General features: G+C 64.9%; 2 protein-coding genes across 4 annotated transcripts; both read right to left on the bottom strand.

The window, feature by feature from the left end:
- Positions 1-48: 48 nt before the first annotated feature.
- Positions 49-9,268, bottom strand: AMPD1 (adenosine monophosphate deaminase 1). Of its 3 annotated transcripts, XM_090025900.1 has the most exons (16): positions 8,111-9,268; positions 6,817-6,828; positions 5,861-6,035; positions 5,506-5,668; positions 4,802-4,967; positions 4,289-4,508; positions 3,971-4,100; positions 3,621-3,815; positions 3,396-3,527; positions 3,159-3,322; positions 2,950-3,076; positions 1,062-1,225; positions 850-970; positions 554-727; positions 336-446; positions 49-265 (listed from the first exon to the last, which is right to left on the bottom strand). In XM_090025900.1, exons 1-16 carry the CDS (start codon positions 8,130-8,132, stop codon positions 107-109), a joined length of 2,235 nt encoding a protein of 744 aa, XP_089882026.1. In that variant the 5' UTR covers positions 8,133-9,268; the 3' UTR covers positions 49-106. The 3 variants fall into 3 exon arrangements, with proteins under 3 accessions (XP_089882026.1, XP_089882027.1, XP_089882025.1); XM_090025901.1 differs by lacking the exon at positions 6,817-6,828 and having other exon boundaries at positions 8,111-9,267; XM_090025899.1 differs by lacking the exons at positions 6,817-6,828; positions 8,111-9,268 and adding an exon at positions 6,262-6,763.
- Positions 9,269-11,352: 2,084 nt separating this feature from the next.
- NRAS (NRAS proto-oncogene, GTPase) lies at positions 11,353-14,473 on the bottom strand. The gene is made up of 5 exons (XM_090025906.1): positions 14,172-14,473; positions 13,908-14,086; positions 13,555-13,714; positions 12,580-12,703; positions 11,353-11,891 (listed from the first exon to the last, which is right to left on the bottom strand). The coding sequence occupies exons 1-4, from the start codon at positions 14,334-14,336 to the stop codon at positions 12,584-12,586; spliced, it is 624 nt and encodes a 207-aa protein (XP_089882032.1). The 5' UTR covers positions 14,337-14,473; the 3' UTR covers positions 11,353-11,891; positions 12,580-12,583.
- Positions 14,474-14,478: the final 5 nt, after the last annotated feature.

Genomic DNA, 14,478 nt, shown 5'->3' with positions numbered 1-14,478 from the left:
ACAGCCCCCCCCCCCCCGGGTCGGGACACGCGCGGGCCGAGACAGGGCGCCGGCGGCGGCGGGACGGGCCCGCCCTTTATTGGGGCCGGGGCGCGGCCGGCCCGGGTCACTCGTGGCTCTTGAGCCCCTCGGCGACGAGGCTGAGCTCGTAGCACCACGTCTCGTAGCGGTAGGCCATGCGGATCTGCGCCACGTTGGTCTTGCGGATGTCGTTGCCCAGCGGCCCCTCGTCGAGGTAGCGCTCGCCCAGGAACCTCACCTTCTCCTGCGGGACAGGCAGGGCTGGCACCGCGCCCCGCCCGCCCCGCGCCGCCCCGCCCGGCCCCCGCGCCCACCTCGTGCGACAGCCCGCACTGCAGCACGCTGTTCCTGGCGATCTCGCACATGTCGCAGGTGCTGAGCTTGAAGACCTGGGCGGCGATGGCGTACTCCTCCATCAGCGGCTCCTGCGCGGGACGCCGTGGCTGAGCGCCAGCCTGGCCCAGGCGCCGCGGCGCGGCCGCCCGCCCGCCCGGGGCACCGCGGCCGCCCGCCCCCCGCGCCCCGCGCCTGCCTTGGTGTAGTGGAACTGCATGGGGTCGTCGGTCGACAGAGACACCATGAGGCCCTTCCGGTGGAAGTCCAGCAGCGGGTTCTTGGCGTACTCCAGGAAGAGGCTGTTGTTGCTGAGCGGGGACATGGCGATGGGCACTTGGGCCAGGAAGTAGAGATACTGCAGCACCGGGCTCTGGGGGCACAGCGGGCGTCAGGGAGCGCCGCGGGGCCTGGAGTCGCTGCCCCGGCTCGCAGGCCCTGCAGCGTCACAGCAGGGCAGAGGCCAGCCCCCCCACGCCCGGAGCCGCCCTTCACCTTCTTCAGGTTCAGGCCGTGGGAGATGTTGTCTGCCGTCATGAAGGCTGCGAGCAGGTGCGTTATGGCCCCCGCTTCCCCGCAGTGCGGGCGGAACAGGAAGGTGTTCATGCCGCGCTCCCTGGGGACAGGCGCACAGTGGCACACAGCGGCAGGGCGCTGGCCGGCGGGAGCCCCACTCGGCGCGGGCCTGCCCGCGGTGCCCAGCTCACCTGCGCAGGTTGTTGAGCACCAGGATGTTGGCGTACATGTAGTACACGTAGTAGGTGTAGGACGGGTTCTTCTCGTGCACCCACTCCTGCGGCTTGGGGCTCTTCGTGGAGAACATGTGCCCGCTGTGCTTGGACTCGTCGTCCACACTGTCAAAGCCAGTGATCTGCCCACGCAGCGAGGGGAGGAGGAGGGTCACCCCATGGCATCCCACACCGCACCTGGCGCAGCCTGCACCCCCACACAGCAGGCCTCACCGCAAAGCTGGGGCAGCACTGCGTGCCTCCGAGCAGCCGTGCAGAAGGGCACCCAGGCCCCGGGCTGGGCTGGGCATGGACCAAACTGCTGGGCCGCGCAAACTGTGACTGTGGGAGCTCCTGTGGCCCCCCCCACGTCTGCCTCCCGCTCTCCCGCCCCGCGCAGCAGCCAGCTGAGCTCCAACATCCCGCGCTCCCTCAGGTCATAGTTTCATAGTTTCTAGGGTCAGAAGGGACCCGAGCAGATCATCGAGTCCGCCCCCCCAGCATGGCAGGAAAGAGTACTGGGGTCAAACGACCCCAGCAAGATGTTCATCCAGCCTCCTCTTAAACACCCCCAGGGTAGGAGCCTGCACCACTTCTCTTGGAAGCTGGTTCCAGATCCTAGCCGCCCCGACCGTGAAGTCACGCCTTCTGGTGTCCACCCTGAATCTGCCCTCTGCCACCTTGTGACCGTTATTCCTGGTCACTCCTGGCGGTGCTCGGGGGAACAGGGACTCCGCCAGTGCCTGCTGATCCCCCCTGACTAGTTTATAACAGGCCACAAGATCCCCCCTCGGCCTTCTCTTGCGGAGGCTGAACAGGCTCGGGTCCCGTCGCCTCTCCTCGTACCGCCTGCCCTGCTGCCCCCCTGATCATGCGAGTGGCCTCCTCTGGACCCTCTCCATGTTGCCCACATCCCTCTAGAAGCGCAGCGCCCAGATCGGACGCAGTACTCCAGCTGCAGCCTGACCATAGAGGGGGAGGATCACCTCCCTGAACCTGCTCCAGGTGCATCTGTGAATACAGGACAAGATGCTGTTGGCCTTCTTGACCGCGTCCCCACACTGCCTGCCCATATTCATCTTGGCATCAATGGTGACTCCAAGATCCTTTTCGGCCTCTGCCCTGAGGAGAAGGGAGTTCCCCAGCCTGTAGGTGTGATGCCGGTTCTTCCTCCCATGTGCGGCACCTTGCACTTGTCGGTGTTGAATCCCATCATGTTCTCGTCAGCCCACCCCTGTAACCTGGCCCGGTCCTGCTGTAACCTGCCCTTCCCTTCCAGCGTGCCCACATCCCCCCACCTCTTAGTGTCGTCTGCGAATTTGATCAGGGTGCTTTTTACCCCCTCGTCCAAGTCACCGATGAAGATGTTGAACAGTGCGGGCCCGAGGACCGAGCCCCGGGGGACCCCAGTGCCCACGTCCCGCCAGGTCAAACACGACCCGTCCACCACCGCTCCCTGGGTGCGGCCCTCCCGCCAGTCGGCGACACATCTGACTGTGGGGGTGTCGACACCGCAGCCCCCACTTTCTTAATGAGAACAGGGCGAGAGACCATGTCGAAGGCCTTCCGGAAGTCCAGGAAGACTACATTCACCAAGACACCTGCGTCCAAGGCTTTTGGGACCTGGCCGTAGAAGGCCACCAGGTTAGTCTGACAGGACCTGCCGTGTTGGTTGCCCCGAGCATAATCTCCCCCCCGGCCCCTCGCAGATGTGCACCTGGATCATTTTCTCAAAGAGCTTCCCCAGGATCGAGGTAAGACTAACCGGCCTGTAGTTTCCTGGGTCCTCCTTCCTCCCCTTTTTGAAAATGGGACCCACGTTGGCCCTTTTCCCTCCTCGCAGCACCACACCCTGCCTGGCACTCACGTGTCGCAGGAAGATGCTCAGCTCCTTATTGGCGCGTGGGTTGAGGGTAGCCTCGAAAATGGGCACGAACACGTTCTCCAGCATCTTTCCAAAGTGCGGCAGGAAGTTCTTAGCCCTGAACACGTCACTGGGACAGAGCGTGGGGTGAGCCCCCCTGCCACCGGGCCTGGCTCCCCTGCCCCCATTGCCCAGCCAAGCCCAGCACCTACTAGATGCGGGGCACCTGGATCATCCACTTCATGTTGGGGGAGTAGACGCGGTGCTTGTTGAACCAGGTGGCCAGGCGGTCCCACTCACTGGGCGAGCGCCCGTAGATGGAGAGCCGGGGCTCTGCATACTGGTACTTGGCATCTTCCAGGTCAGAGCCGACCTCCTGCGGGCACAAGGGAGCATGGTGAGGCTGGGCCAGCTGGACCGCAAGCCTCCTACCACCTGAGCACCCCCACCTTGATGATGGTGGCGAAGTACTCGCCGTCAATGGCGTTCTCTGTCTTCAGGTAGAGGTCACGCAGCTCACTGGCACCCACCGGGTTGTACTTGGCATTGAACTTGTCGAAGCGCTGGAAGGTCTGGCGGCCCTGGAGTGCCACCCAGCATCAGGCCCAGGCGAGTCGGGCACCGGGTGGCAAAGGAGGGGACTGCCAGGAAAGGAAAACCCTAGAAGGACTCACAGCGTGGACGTCCAGCGAGTCCACGGTCAGGTCGTAGGGGTGCAGGTTGAGCTGTGCAAAGACCTCCTTCAGGGTGAGCATCTTGCCCTCGGCCTGGAAGACGGTGCGGTCGGCATCCAAGCGGTACGACTTCTTGATGAAGCGCAGCAGGTGCTTCTGGTTCATGCAGGCTGCGGCGTGAATGTGCGTGTCCACCTGCTCAGGCATGGGGAGCAGTCAACCCAGATAGGCCGGAGCCCCCACGTCCAGGAGGCCGGCGCAGCTCCCAGGGGCAGGGCTGGTGGGGAGCGGCCCTGCCTCCGCGCTGGGGCCCCGTGGCCCCAGTCCCGCCCCTCAGCGGCCGCCTGTACCTTACGGCAGTTGTAGAAGTCGCGGTGGGGGTTGTTCTTCAGCTCCTTCAGCTCCTCCATCTCGTTCAGCATCTCGTGCAGATTGAACTTGGAGGACAGGAACTTGAGGCGCCGGTGGGCGTAGGTCTTGCTGGTGAGCAAAGGACACGATGGTCACGCACGCCACTCCACGGAGGCGGCAGGCTGTGCCCTGATGCAAGGCTGAGCGCGGAGGCGTCCGGCCCCTCGCAGGGTTCACGCAGCGTCCGGCCCCGGGGCACAGCCAGCCATGGCAGTGCAGATACGGTGGGGGGAGCGAGGCCCGGGCCGGGCACTCACACAGGGCCCTGGGCGATGAGAGCGAGCAGGAAGTTCATGTCGTTGATGAAGCCCTCCAGGTCAGGGTAGGGCAAGTCCTTGGGCTGGCCCCGGCTGGGCGCCGCCGCGTCAGCATAGACGTAGGCCACGCCGTCCTGCATCTGCACGTGGTAGCCCAGGTCCTCGGGGAGATTGTCTGCCTGGAACGGGTCCTCCCCCTTCTTCACCGGGGGGGTGAACACTGTGCCGGAGCGAGGTGCTGTGAGCCCCAGGCGCCACGCCCGCCCCAGGCTGCCAGTCCCACGCCGACGGGAGCACTGCCTCCGACCCGCCGCCCCTCGGCCCCCGGAGCCTCTGCTGGCTCCATCGGTCCGGCAGCGCTGGCATCTCAGGCCCGCTCCTGTCTGCCCTGGGGAGGGCCCATGGCACGGGGACAGGAGCCGCCAGCTCTGGAAGAGGCTGTGCCTGGCACTGCCCGCCTGCACGCGCCTCCTGCCCCCACCCCAGTGCCCTGCGCGCACGGCCGGGGGCTACCTGGGCCACAGCTCTGGTCAGCAGTCCAGACCTCGCCCTCGATGCTGCGCAGGTACTGGGCCGGCGTGCGGGGGAAGCGCTGGAGCGAGTGCCGCATGTACTTCTCCCGGATGCAGAGCGCGCGGTACAGGCCCTGGCACACCACCTCGAAGTCCTCCACTGTCACCTGCCAGTGCCTGGGCTCAGCTCCACGGGCACGGGGCCGCCAGCCAGGGCCCCGCTCGCCCCCCGCGCCGCACAGGGTGGGCTGATGGGAGAGGCTCTGTGCCCGGGACCAGGCTGCACCTGCCTGCAGCTGAGATCCCAGCTACTGCTGCTCGCGCCCCCACCCCCGTGGCCACGCAGCGAAGTGGGAGGGAGACCTGGGACAGCCCCCACGGGCAGGCCTATTTACGAAGCACAGGCAGGCCCTGCTTTGATTTCATCGATACCCTGCACTGAGCCAGCACTCGGGGACAGCCTGATCTACTGCGGGCACAAGCGCTGGGGCAGGGGGAGGGCCAGGACCGCGGCAAGGGCACAAGCAGCTGCAGGGACTGGCAGGGCTGAGGCCATGAGGGGCAGCACTGGTGCACGGGACGCTCCCCGCTCCCAGCCGTGTCCTCCGCACGGCTGAGCAGCCACGCGTGGCCCAGGCAGCACCCGCCTGTCCCCCGCGCTGCCCCAGCTGCGGGAGGCCCAGCCCCGGGGCCCGACGCCCTCACCCCTGAGGCGTAGTCGCAGGTGGTCTGGACGCGCTGGAAGTTAGGCACGGCCTGGTAGAGCGGCGAAGTGGACATGACCTCATCAATGGTGGACAGCTTGGTGGACGACATCTTGGCCATGGGCAACACCAGCGCGATGGTCTTCAGGCGGAGCCGCTTCTTCCTGGGAGGGGGAGGCCGCACCTGAGCCCAGACTGCCTCCTGTGCGCCCCCCGGGCCGGACTGTGCTGGTGGGGGCAGCGGGCATGAGCACAGCCCCTCCAGGCCCTGGGGCCGCTCAGACCCCGGCACCTTGACGCCAGCCTTCCCCAGAGGAGCCCCGGGGCAGGTGCCCGGGGCTGCGAGCTGCACTCACTGCTTCTCGGGCGAGGCCTGGCTCTCCTGCTGGATCAGGTGCTCCTGCATCTCATGGTGCGAGATGGGGCAGATCTCCTCCACGTCGAAGGGCGAGATCTCGTGCCGGGTCTCCTCGTCCTTCACCTCCGAGGCAAACACCTTCTCGGCAAAGGAGCGCATCGCCTCATCCATCTCTGTGGGGAGAGGCCCGTCACCGCCGGCCCCGACCACCCAGCCCAGCTCAGGCCCCTCCGCTGACCCCTCCCCACGGCGCCCTCAGGCCCAGGCAGGTCCCAGCCCCGCTCTGGGCTGCGGGAGCAGCTGCCACTTTGGCGCCAGGAGGCCAGGCCCGCCCCGCCCCACGGGCCCTGCCCTGCGCCGACCCGCACGCTCCAGGCTGGGCGCAGCCCCGTGACTCACGCTCGGCGTCCCAAGCAGGATGGGGGTGACGATGAGGATGGACGGAGCCGTGTGACCTGCGCAGAGAAAGGCCCCCACCCCCAAGCAATGGCCCCATGCAGCGTGTGGCGGTGGCAGCGCGTCCCCGAGGGGGCTCCAGCCTCCGGGCAGCAGAGGTGGACTCGCGGGGTGCAAAAACATAGGCAGCACCGCACGACCGAGCAGGAACACGTGCACCCAGCCGGGACAGAGCCAGGTGCCTTCCCGCCCTGATCCCACGGCTCTGCCTGCTGCTCCGCGCCCACGGGAGAAAGCTGCCTTCGCCCAGCGGCTCTGCCCCGTCTGTCGCTGTGGGGAGGGGGCTGCCCTGCTCCAGCGGGACCCAGGGCCAGGCAGCGGCAGGGGGCCAGGAGCCCGCGCGAGGCAGGAGCACCTCTCCCTGCGCACAAGGAGCTGCTCCGCCACGCCACGGCGCCTGGCTCGCCCTGCTGAGAAACAGGCAGGCTGGAGCCCTTGCCACTGCCACGATTGTGGGCTGCAGCCAGAGACCGTGCACGTGGCAGACCAGGTACTCACGTTTCTCCTTGGCTGTGGGGTGAAAGAGACAGAAGAGAGGCGTCAGTCGTGGCCTGCCCGGCCCCCACGCCCGCACGGGGCAGCAGGGCAAGCGCCTTCGGGCCCGGCCCTCCCGTGACACGCTGTGGCACCGGGTGCCCGCGGCGAGACGGGCCGGCACGGCGCCGCGGCACCGCACAGGCGCCGCCCACCGTGGCTGGCGCTGGGCCCAGGCGAGACCTTCAGCAGCCCAGCCCAGCCTGGGGCCCTGCCCCTGCCCCTGCCCGTCCTGGGCAGCCCGCAGTGAGGGGCGGAGGCTGTGGCTCGGGCCGCCCTGAGGCAGCTGCAGTGCCAGAGGAGATTGCCTGCGGGCACGTGCGGGTTCAGGCTGTGCCAGCTACGGCCACGACGAGGCCCGGGCTCCCCGGGAAGCGCCTCGTGGGCCGGTGCCAGGGCCCGCCGCGAGGAACAGGGCCTCGCGCCCACCCTCAGCCCGGCCGGGAGCCGTTCCAGCGCCACCAGCGCCGCGCTGAAGCCGAGCTGCCGGGGGAGGGAGCAGGAGGGCGCCGGGGTGCAGGTCGCGGTGGCCGCCGCGCTGCCCCCCTGGCTGGGCCGTGGAGGACGTGGGGGCAGCGGGCCCGCGCCGGCAGCACCCCGGGCAGCGAGGCACGCTGCCCGGAGCCAGACGCATGCACAAGGCTGGGCGGCTGGGCCGGACCCCTGTCCCGTGGCCGGCGCCCAGGTGTCTTGGCCTCCCTGGCAGACTCCCGTCACAGCTCTCCATCGCGGCCCCATGCTCCACCCTGCTCTGCACCGCCCCCGGCCATGTTGCAGGCTCTGTGCCCTGCCCCGTGCCCGTCCCCCCAGCAGCGCCCGGGGAAGAGCCTCACCCACCCGCACTGCGGGCCTGGCCCGGCCTGAACCCGTCCTCCCGCCAAACAGCGGGCCACGGGCCGGGCAGCCCCGGCCTGGGCTCAGCTCCTTGCCCTGCCTCCGGCCAGCCCAGGTTGGGGCCTGCAGCGGCACACAGCCACGTTGCGCCACGAGTCTTCAGGGCCACGGCCAGCCTGGAGCTCTGCATCTGCCAGGGGGGCCCAATGGGCCCATTTCACCTGCCATCTCTTCACCCCTCCGGTGCGCAACCCCGCAGGGACCTCTGCCCCCAGGCCTCCGCAACCAGCCCTGGGGCTGCAGCGCCCGACGCCCGCCGGCCCAGCTGCCCCGGCCCCGGCGAGCCCCGGGAGCTGCTGGGGGGTGGCGCTGCGGCCCGTGCCAGGAGCCCTGGGCGGGGCTCACGGGGCTCTCCCAGGCCTACCTGGCATCTTGACCTGCGGCATGGCTGCGGAGGGAACGAGGTCTTGGCTACGGCGGGCGTCGGCGGGGACTGAAGGCCCGCAACAGCCTGGCCCTAATTTTACTGCCTGCCCCTGTAACCAGACTCCCTGCTCTAAAAGGAGAGGTGGGCTCCGCTTAGGGACTATTTACGGCCCATGCCAGTCCGGCTGAGCAGGGGAAGCTACAGTGGCATTAACCCCACGGCTGCTGCGTAGCAGAAGGCAAAGGCGAAGGCGCAGCCTGCGCCAGGGCAGACGTCCCACCACGTGACTTTTGACCAGGCGCAAGCACGAGCCCGGCAGTGGGAGGAGCAGGCGTGTGGTGGCTAAGCCGCGGCCCTCAGCAGCCCCGAGGACGGAGCGGCCATAGGGGCAGCTGAGCTGCAACAGAGCCGGAGGCTGGCGTGGAGCCGGGCCAGCCCCTGCACGGGCCCAGCAGAGGAAGCACAGTCCCCGCGGCTCGAGACGGACCACCTGCCCACAGCCCCCGCGACCCTGGGGTGCCAGGCACTGGCGCACATCCCGCCGGCTTCCACGTGCTCTGTGCGAATGCCGCAGGCGCAGGATTCGCATCTGACACCGCTCACGGCCACCCCTGCCGCCTGGACCGCTCACGAAGGGGGGCGAGCTGCTCGGAGCAGTGCCAGTCGGCCTTGCGCCCATCCCAAGCAGGGAAGGGTTCTGGGGCTGGCAATGTCCAGGGGCCTGGACCTTTCACTGGGCAGGTGCAGGTCTGCCCCTACACCCCTGCGCCACCCCACTGGGTCTGCAATGCCTCAGGGGCCCCTGACCTGGCAGTGGACTGCACAAGTCACCCCATGGCAGGCTGAGCCAGGCTGCTGGCCCTGCTGGGGCTGAACTCACTATGCCAGCTGGTCTGTGGGGCTGCAGCAGGCAAGACGACAGCCTTCCCCCCTCATGCCGGTTTATGGGAGTATCAGGTAACGGGCGGCTGAGCTGGACTGCGGGTGACCTTCAAGCAGCAGGGCTGGCTGCAGGGTCCCGGCAGCACTGACCCTCCTTGCTCAGGAGGCGCGGGAGAGCAGCAGTCTTTGCTGCACCCACCCGACATGGGCTGCAGCCAGCACCATGCTGCGCGCTGGCACTGCAGCACTGTGGACAGCCCCAGCGACCCTGCTTGTACTCTGATGGCCCCCCCGGCATCTCACATGTGCCCTGACCTGGCCCCCACCTTCTTCCCCCACCACCCTGAGCTCCTCCCAGCTGCTGGCATGGCAGGCGGCTGCGAACAACAAGCCTGTGCATGCCACCGCAGCTTCTGAGAAGTGCTGCTTTCTCAGCTCGTTACAGCACCGTCACAGCCAAATGGGACATTTAATCTTCAGACCCTTGAACTTGCAACCTTTACACATCAAATGCCAAATGCAGACAACCCAGAGTGCCTGATGCCAGCCTGAGGCTTCCCTTTCATGGGTCCAGGCACAGGCACCCTGAGCCCTGTGCTCCTTTCCTGGCTGCCTGGCATGGAGCATGCATGAGAGCTTCCAGGTACAATCTGGCTATGGAAGATGACTGCACCACCCCTGCTCTTTGCATGGGACAAGCTGGACCCCAATCCATGCAGGTGGGTCTGGCTTTCACTGCTTGACCAGGGGCCAAACACACCCCCATGTACCCACCACATGGCCATGACCGATGCGCAAGAGGGCGGTGGATTGTGCTTGACCCACAGGTCTGGTGGGTGTCAAGGGCCACTGGCACAAGCGCAAAGGTGGGTATTCAGCAAACCAATACACTGCACCAGAGAGACAAACTTCCCGCTACCTCCAGGTGAGGGCTCCACAGCTGTCACGCAGGGGTCCTATCGCCACTGCCAGGTCAGGGACTTGACTGCAGTCTCAAACCATGGGCACGGACTGCCCAGGAAGGAGCCACTGGAGAAGAGTATGTCGGAAAGGTCCCCAGCAGGGCCACAACCAGGGCACGCACACACACTGCCTAGCCCTAGTCAGGCTCATGACTGGAAACTGAGGATTTGAGCTTGAAATCAAGAGCCAACAGCACCTGGACCAAGAGCTAAAGGGCACCCCAAAACAGATGCATGCGTTCCCTGGGGCCCGCGTGGTTGCAGTGGTAGCGGCACCTATCCTGTGGCATGTACTACAACCTTTGCACAAGGAACCGGGCCAGTAACGGCAGCAGCGGTTGTGGGAAGTCCTGTTAGAGTCCAGCTCTGCCACCACCAGGCACCAGCCCCCTCCACCCAGGGGTAATGCAAGGGCCCTGTATGACTCCAGCAGCTGCTCACCGTTACACACTTCTCAGAGCTCTCGCCCGATTCAGCTCTGTGCAACTTGACCCGAGCAGGTCCGACCCCCAGTCCACGTAGGCCAGTATGCCGTCTCTGATAGTGGCAGAGACAGATGCTTTGGAGAGATGGGGGTGCACCTAGAGGGGTTCACGGGGCATTCAAATGCCAAGTCCACCCCAGGCAGCAAACGGCATCTTGCTCCAGGATATGACCAGGAAAGAACTTCTTGCACCACCAGGGCTGTGGCAAGCATGAATCCCAGCAGCAAATCTGCCAGTGCTTGGCCCTGCCCACTGAGCCAGTCCCTCTGCTCTGTTGCACAAGTTGCAGGGGGCACGGTCAGAGCAGCTCGGTTTCTTTTACATTTCGTTACCAAAGCCTCCCACAAGTACTCACCACGTGCTCCGACAGCCTACCAAGGCTCCCCCCACCCCAACTCCTCCCGAGGAAAACACGCCCAGCCAGGCCCCGAAGTCGCTGCAAAAGGGCCGTATTGGGCACTTGGCAGCGAGACGAGGAGACAGCTTTGAACAGCAGTTGCAAGGGACACGCACCTCTGAACAGTCATCGGTCGTCTCCCCAGTCACCCCTCAGGTCCAGGGGATGTTTCAGCTCTAGGGCATCTGCTCACAACCGTTCCCAGACACTTTAAAAGGGGGAAGCTAACCAGTCTGGTCCTGTCTGGAGGTGCAGAGAACCTTGCGTACCGCAAAGCTGCACGGAATAGACACAATCCCGGCCAACATGGAGCAGACGGGAGCAGCGTGGTGTCTCCCCAGGCCCAGGGCCTCGCGCACCCCTGCCAGTACAGTTCTGTCAATCCAAAGGCAGAGTCCAGTTATGCATATGCCCATGGGTGTGAGCTCCCAAGGGGACCTGAATCCTTGGTGCTTTCCTCAGCCTGACAGAGCAGGAAAAAGCTCCAGATCCCCTTAGTAAACAGGCACTTAGTTAACAAACATGTCTCCTTTTTATTACCAAAAAAGAAAGAACCAGGGAAAATGGCACAACTGGTGCAAGGGGTGTGCTAGAGTCTGTGCTGCAAGGCAGACCAAAAGCAGGCACTGCTGAAGGAGAAGCAGGGAGGCAGTGGCAACGCCAGAGCCACGCTGCAGTTCCTGGCCAGGTAGCCGTCAGCGCCACATCTCGAAGCCTGGCACTACGGGAGCAAATGTCACTCCCAGCTCTGACTTGAGAGGTAAAATAGCATCATCATTTTCACAGCGTTTGGTCTCGGAAGTTCACTGCTCTTGGGACCAGTTTTCTGTTTCAACCAACCTAGAACACAGGCGGAAACCCCAGCACAGCCCCGGTGGGACCTTCTCTGGCAGTCAGCCCAGCACAGAGGTAGAAGTTCAAAGTCTCTCTCCAGGGGGCATGGAGCAAGCCTTGGCACTGGTCAGTTCGTCTTGGAGGTGCTGCTATGAGATGTGATGCATCAGCATCAGGGCTTATCCTCCAGCTACATCTGAACCAGGTCTTCCCAGTGGCTGGAACAAAGGCGCCTGTGGTTAGCCATTATACAGCCTCACGGACAAGCCAGGCCAGGCTGGGCTAGGTGGTGTCTGTACAGTGCACTGGAGCACCAAAGGCCAGTCCCCTCTGAGCGACAGCTGGCAAGAGCCTCACCTCCACAGGGAGCATTGGTTTTCTGCAGTTTTTCTGCGAGTCCACTCCTGCTAGAGCTCCTGCCTCTGAATGAGCTACTCTCCAAGGTGCTGCCCTGCCCTGCCTCGGCAGTTACCAGTCTTTCATTGGACCCACCCAAGAACAGTGCATGGCTCCCCCTTGCCAGCTGGAAGATACAGTTATGCCACCCATCCAGCTGCAGGCCCCAGCCCCCCGTGCTGATCTCCAAGATGGGCACCCACTGGCCTGGCCCCAAGCCCGACCTGACCCATGCCTTCTCTGCAGGGACACTGGTGTGAGAGTGAGGGAGGGCAAACTGCAAGAAACTCCTGTTTTTCCTTGCAACTGATTAAAAAAAAAAAAAGACAGAGCTATTGACAAGAGGAGTCAGACACCAAAACCCTAATTCACCGGGCTGCCGCCTCAGCCCTGAAAGGAGAAAAAACACCCTCCAGAGAAGCTGGGGGAGGGTCCGGCTGTGGAGCTGGCACCCCAGTGCCCACTCTTACAGACCAGCTCAGGCAGGAACAAGGTCCCCTTCTCACTCACCTCATCACATCACGATGCACGACAGACCCATGCAGCCCTGATTCCCATCCTCACTGCTGTTGAGCTTTTTCATCCGGTACTGGCGTATCTCTCGCACCAGTGTGTAAAAGGCATCCTCCACACCCTGCATACAAGCAATCCTGGTCAGGCCTCTGTCCCACGCCCCGCCCACCAACCTGGCACAGCAGCTTCCTGCCAGGAGCGAGTCAGGACCCCACAATTCTCTTCCCGAGGGAACCAGCACTTTGCACCCAGGTGCCTGCTGTTAGGTTCTTCACCCTGTGCTTTCCTTAAAAGAAAGAGGTGTTAAACAAGAAGTCAAGACTGCTGCCTTCTAAAGCAGAGGGAATGCAGGGCAGGGGTGGTGAACGGAGCTACATCTTCAGGAGGAAGTGGGTGTACCTAGGCAAACTGCCTGTAGGTTGAAGCTCCATGTTCAAACCACTGCAACGCACTGCACCTTTCCTTGATTCCTAGAGGGGGGAGGCCACAGAGGGGGCAGAGTCTGCAGCACAAACATGTCCAGGGGGGCTGCGCTTGTTCTGGCAATGTGCTTGCTACGCAAGTTTTAGCAGCCTCGGAGCTGACAGTCTCTGGAGGGCACAGGCTGCTCAGCAGCACCGGGACCAAACCCAGTAAGAAAACCCTTCACTCAAGGGAGCTTTCCGACCCGCTCTAAGCAGACAAGAGGGAGCCGAAACCTCTGTGCTGTGGCGAGAACGTAGCGATTCACGCTGATGCCACGACAGCCGACGCTCTGACGTGGTTCAAGACGTAGCATTGTTTCTGTGAAACTATGAAACAATGCCCCGCTCACCGCGCCAAGGTCTAACAGAAAACTCAAAGGAGCAAACAAGCAGGGAGCTAGCAAGTCTCTGCTCCCATGGGCAAGCGGCAGCCCCTCCAAGGAGCTGGACCACAGGTCTGCTTATAGCACCAAGCAAGGGTCAGCCTGGCAGAAATGCAGTTCACTACCTGTCTCGTCTTGGCAGATGTTTCTATGAAGGGGATGCCGTAGCTCTTGGCCAGCTCTTGTGCTTGCTTAGTGTCCACCGTCCGCGTGGGCAGGTCACACTTGTTCCCCACGAGCACCATTGGCACGTCGTCTGAATCCTTCACTCTCTTAATCTGCTCCCTAGAGAAAACAGTGGCTGGCTTCAGAGCTGGGTGCCATTGCCCAGGAATGCCTTGCTTCTCCCTACCCCCACAGCACGTCTGCTGAGGGACACGGGTGCCAGGCCTGCCGACGCCCCAGCCCCTCCCCACCCACCCGGCCCAGGCCACCTCTGGCTGTCAGCCCCCGGCCCCGCGGAGAGGGCGCTGCCCACCGGTAGAGGTTGATGTCGGCGAAGGACTTGCTGTTGTTGATGGCAAAGACGCAGAGAAAGCCCTCGCCCGTGCGCATGTACTGGTCGCGCATGGCGCTGTACTCCTCCTGCCCCGCCGTGTCCAGGATGTCCAGCAGGCAGGTCTCTCCGTCGATCACCACCTGCTTCCGGTACGAGTCCTGCGGCACAGAAGCGCTGCAGCCCCGCCCGGCCCGGCCCCCTCCCCCGGCCCGGCCCGGCCCGGCCCGGCCCCCTCCAGCTCACCTCGATGGTGGGGTCGTACTCATCCACGAAGTGGTTCTGGATGAGCTGGATGGTGAGCGCACTCTTGCCCACACCGCCCGCTCCCACCACCACCAGCTTGTACTCGGTCATGGCCCCCGGCCCCGCCGGCGCAGCGCGCTTCCGACTTCCGCCTCGACGCGTCATCACGGCGCGCCGGAAGTGCGCGGTGAGGGGCGCTGCACGTGCCGTAGCCGCTTCCGGCTCACCCCCTCTCCCCGGCGGAGCGCAGGCAGCCTCCACGGCCCGGCCCAGCCCCGCAGGAAGGAGGAGACGGGACCACAGTGGA

The sequence above is a fragment of the Crocodylus siamensis genome, chromosome 13 (assembly GCF_052110815.1).
Source record: "Crocodylus siamensis isolate JL-2025a chromosome 13, ASM5211081v1, whole genome shotgun sequence".
Classification (NCBI taxonomy): domain Eukaryota; kingdom Metazoa; phylum Chordata; order Crocodylia; family Crocodylidae; genus Crocodylus; species Crocodylus siamensis.
This window is presented reverse-complemented; position numbering and strand designations above follow the sequence as displayed.

Excerpts from the sequence above, each read along its gene's own strand:
- AMPD1 (XM_090025899.1), bottom strand. The coding sequence starts at position 6,358 with ATGGGGCCATTGCTTGGGGGTGGGGGCCTTTCTCTGCGCAGGTCACAC. Across the intron at positions 3,816-3,970 it reads ACTTCTACAACTGCCGTAAG|GTGGACACGCACATTCACGC; the intron begins GTACAGGCGGCC and ends ATGCCTGAGCAG. Across the intron at positions 3,528-3,620 it reads ACTCGCTGGACGTCCACGCT|GGCCGCCAGACCTTCCAGCG; the intron begins GTGAGTCCTTCT and ends GTGGCACTCCAG.
- NRAS (XM_090025906.1), bottom strand. The coding sequence starts at position 14,336 with ATGACGCGTCGAGGCGGAAGTCGGAAGCGCGCTGCGCCGGCGGGGCCG. Across the intron at positions 14,087-14,171 it reads AGTACGACCCCACCATCGAG|GACTCGTACCGGAAGCAGGT; the intron begins GTGAGCTGGAGG and ends TCTGTGCCGCAG. Across the intron at positions 12,704-13,554 it reads CATCTGCCAAGACGAGACAG|GGTGTGGAGGATGCCTTTTA; the intron begins GTAGTGAACTGC and ends GCTTGTATGCAG.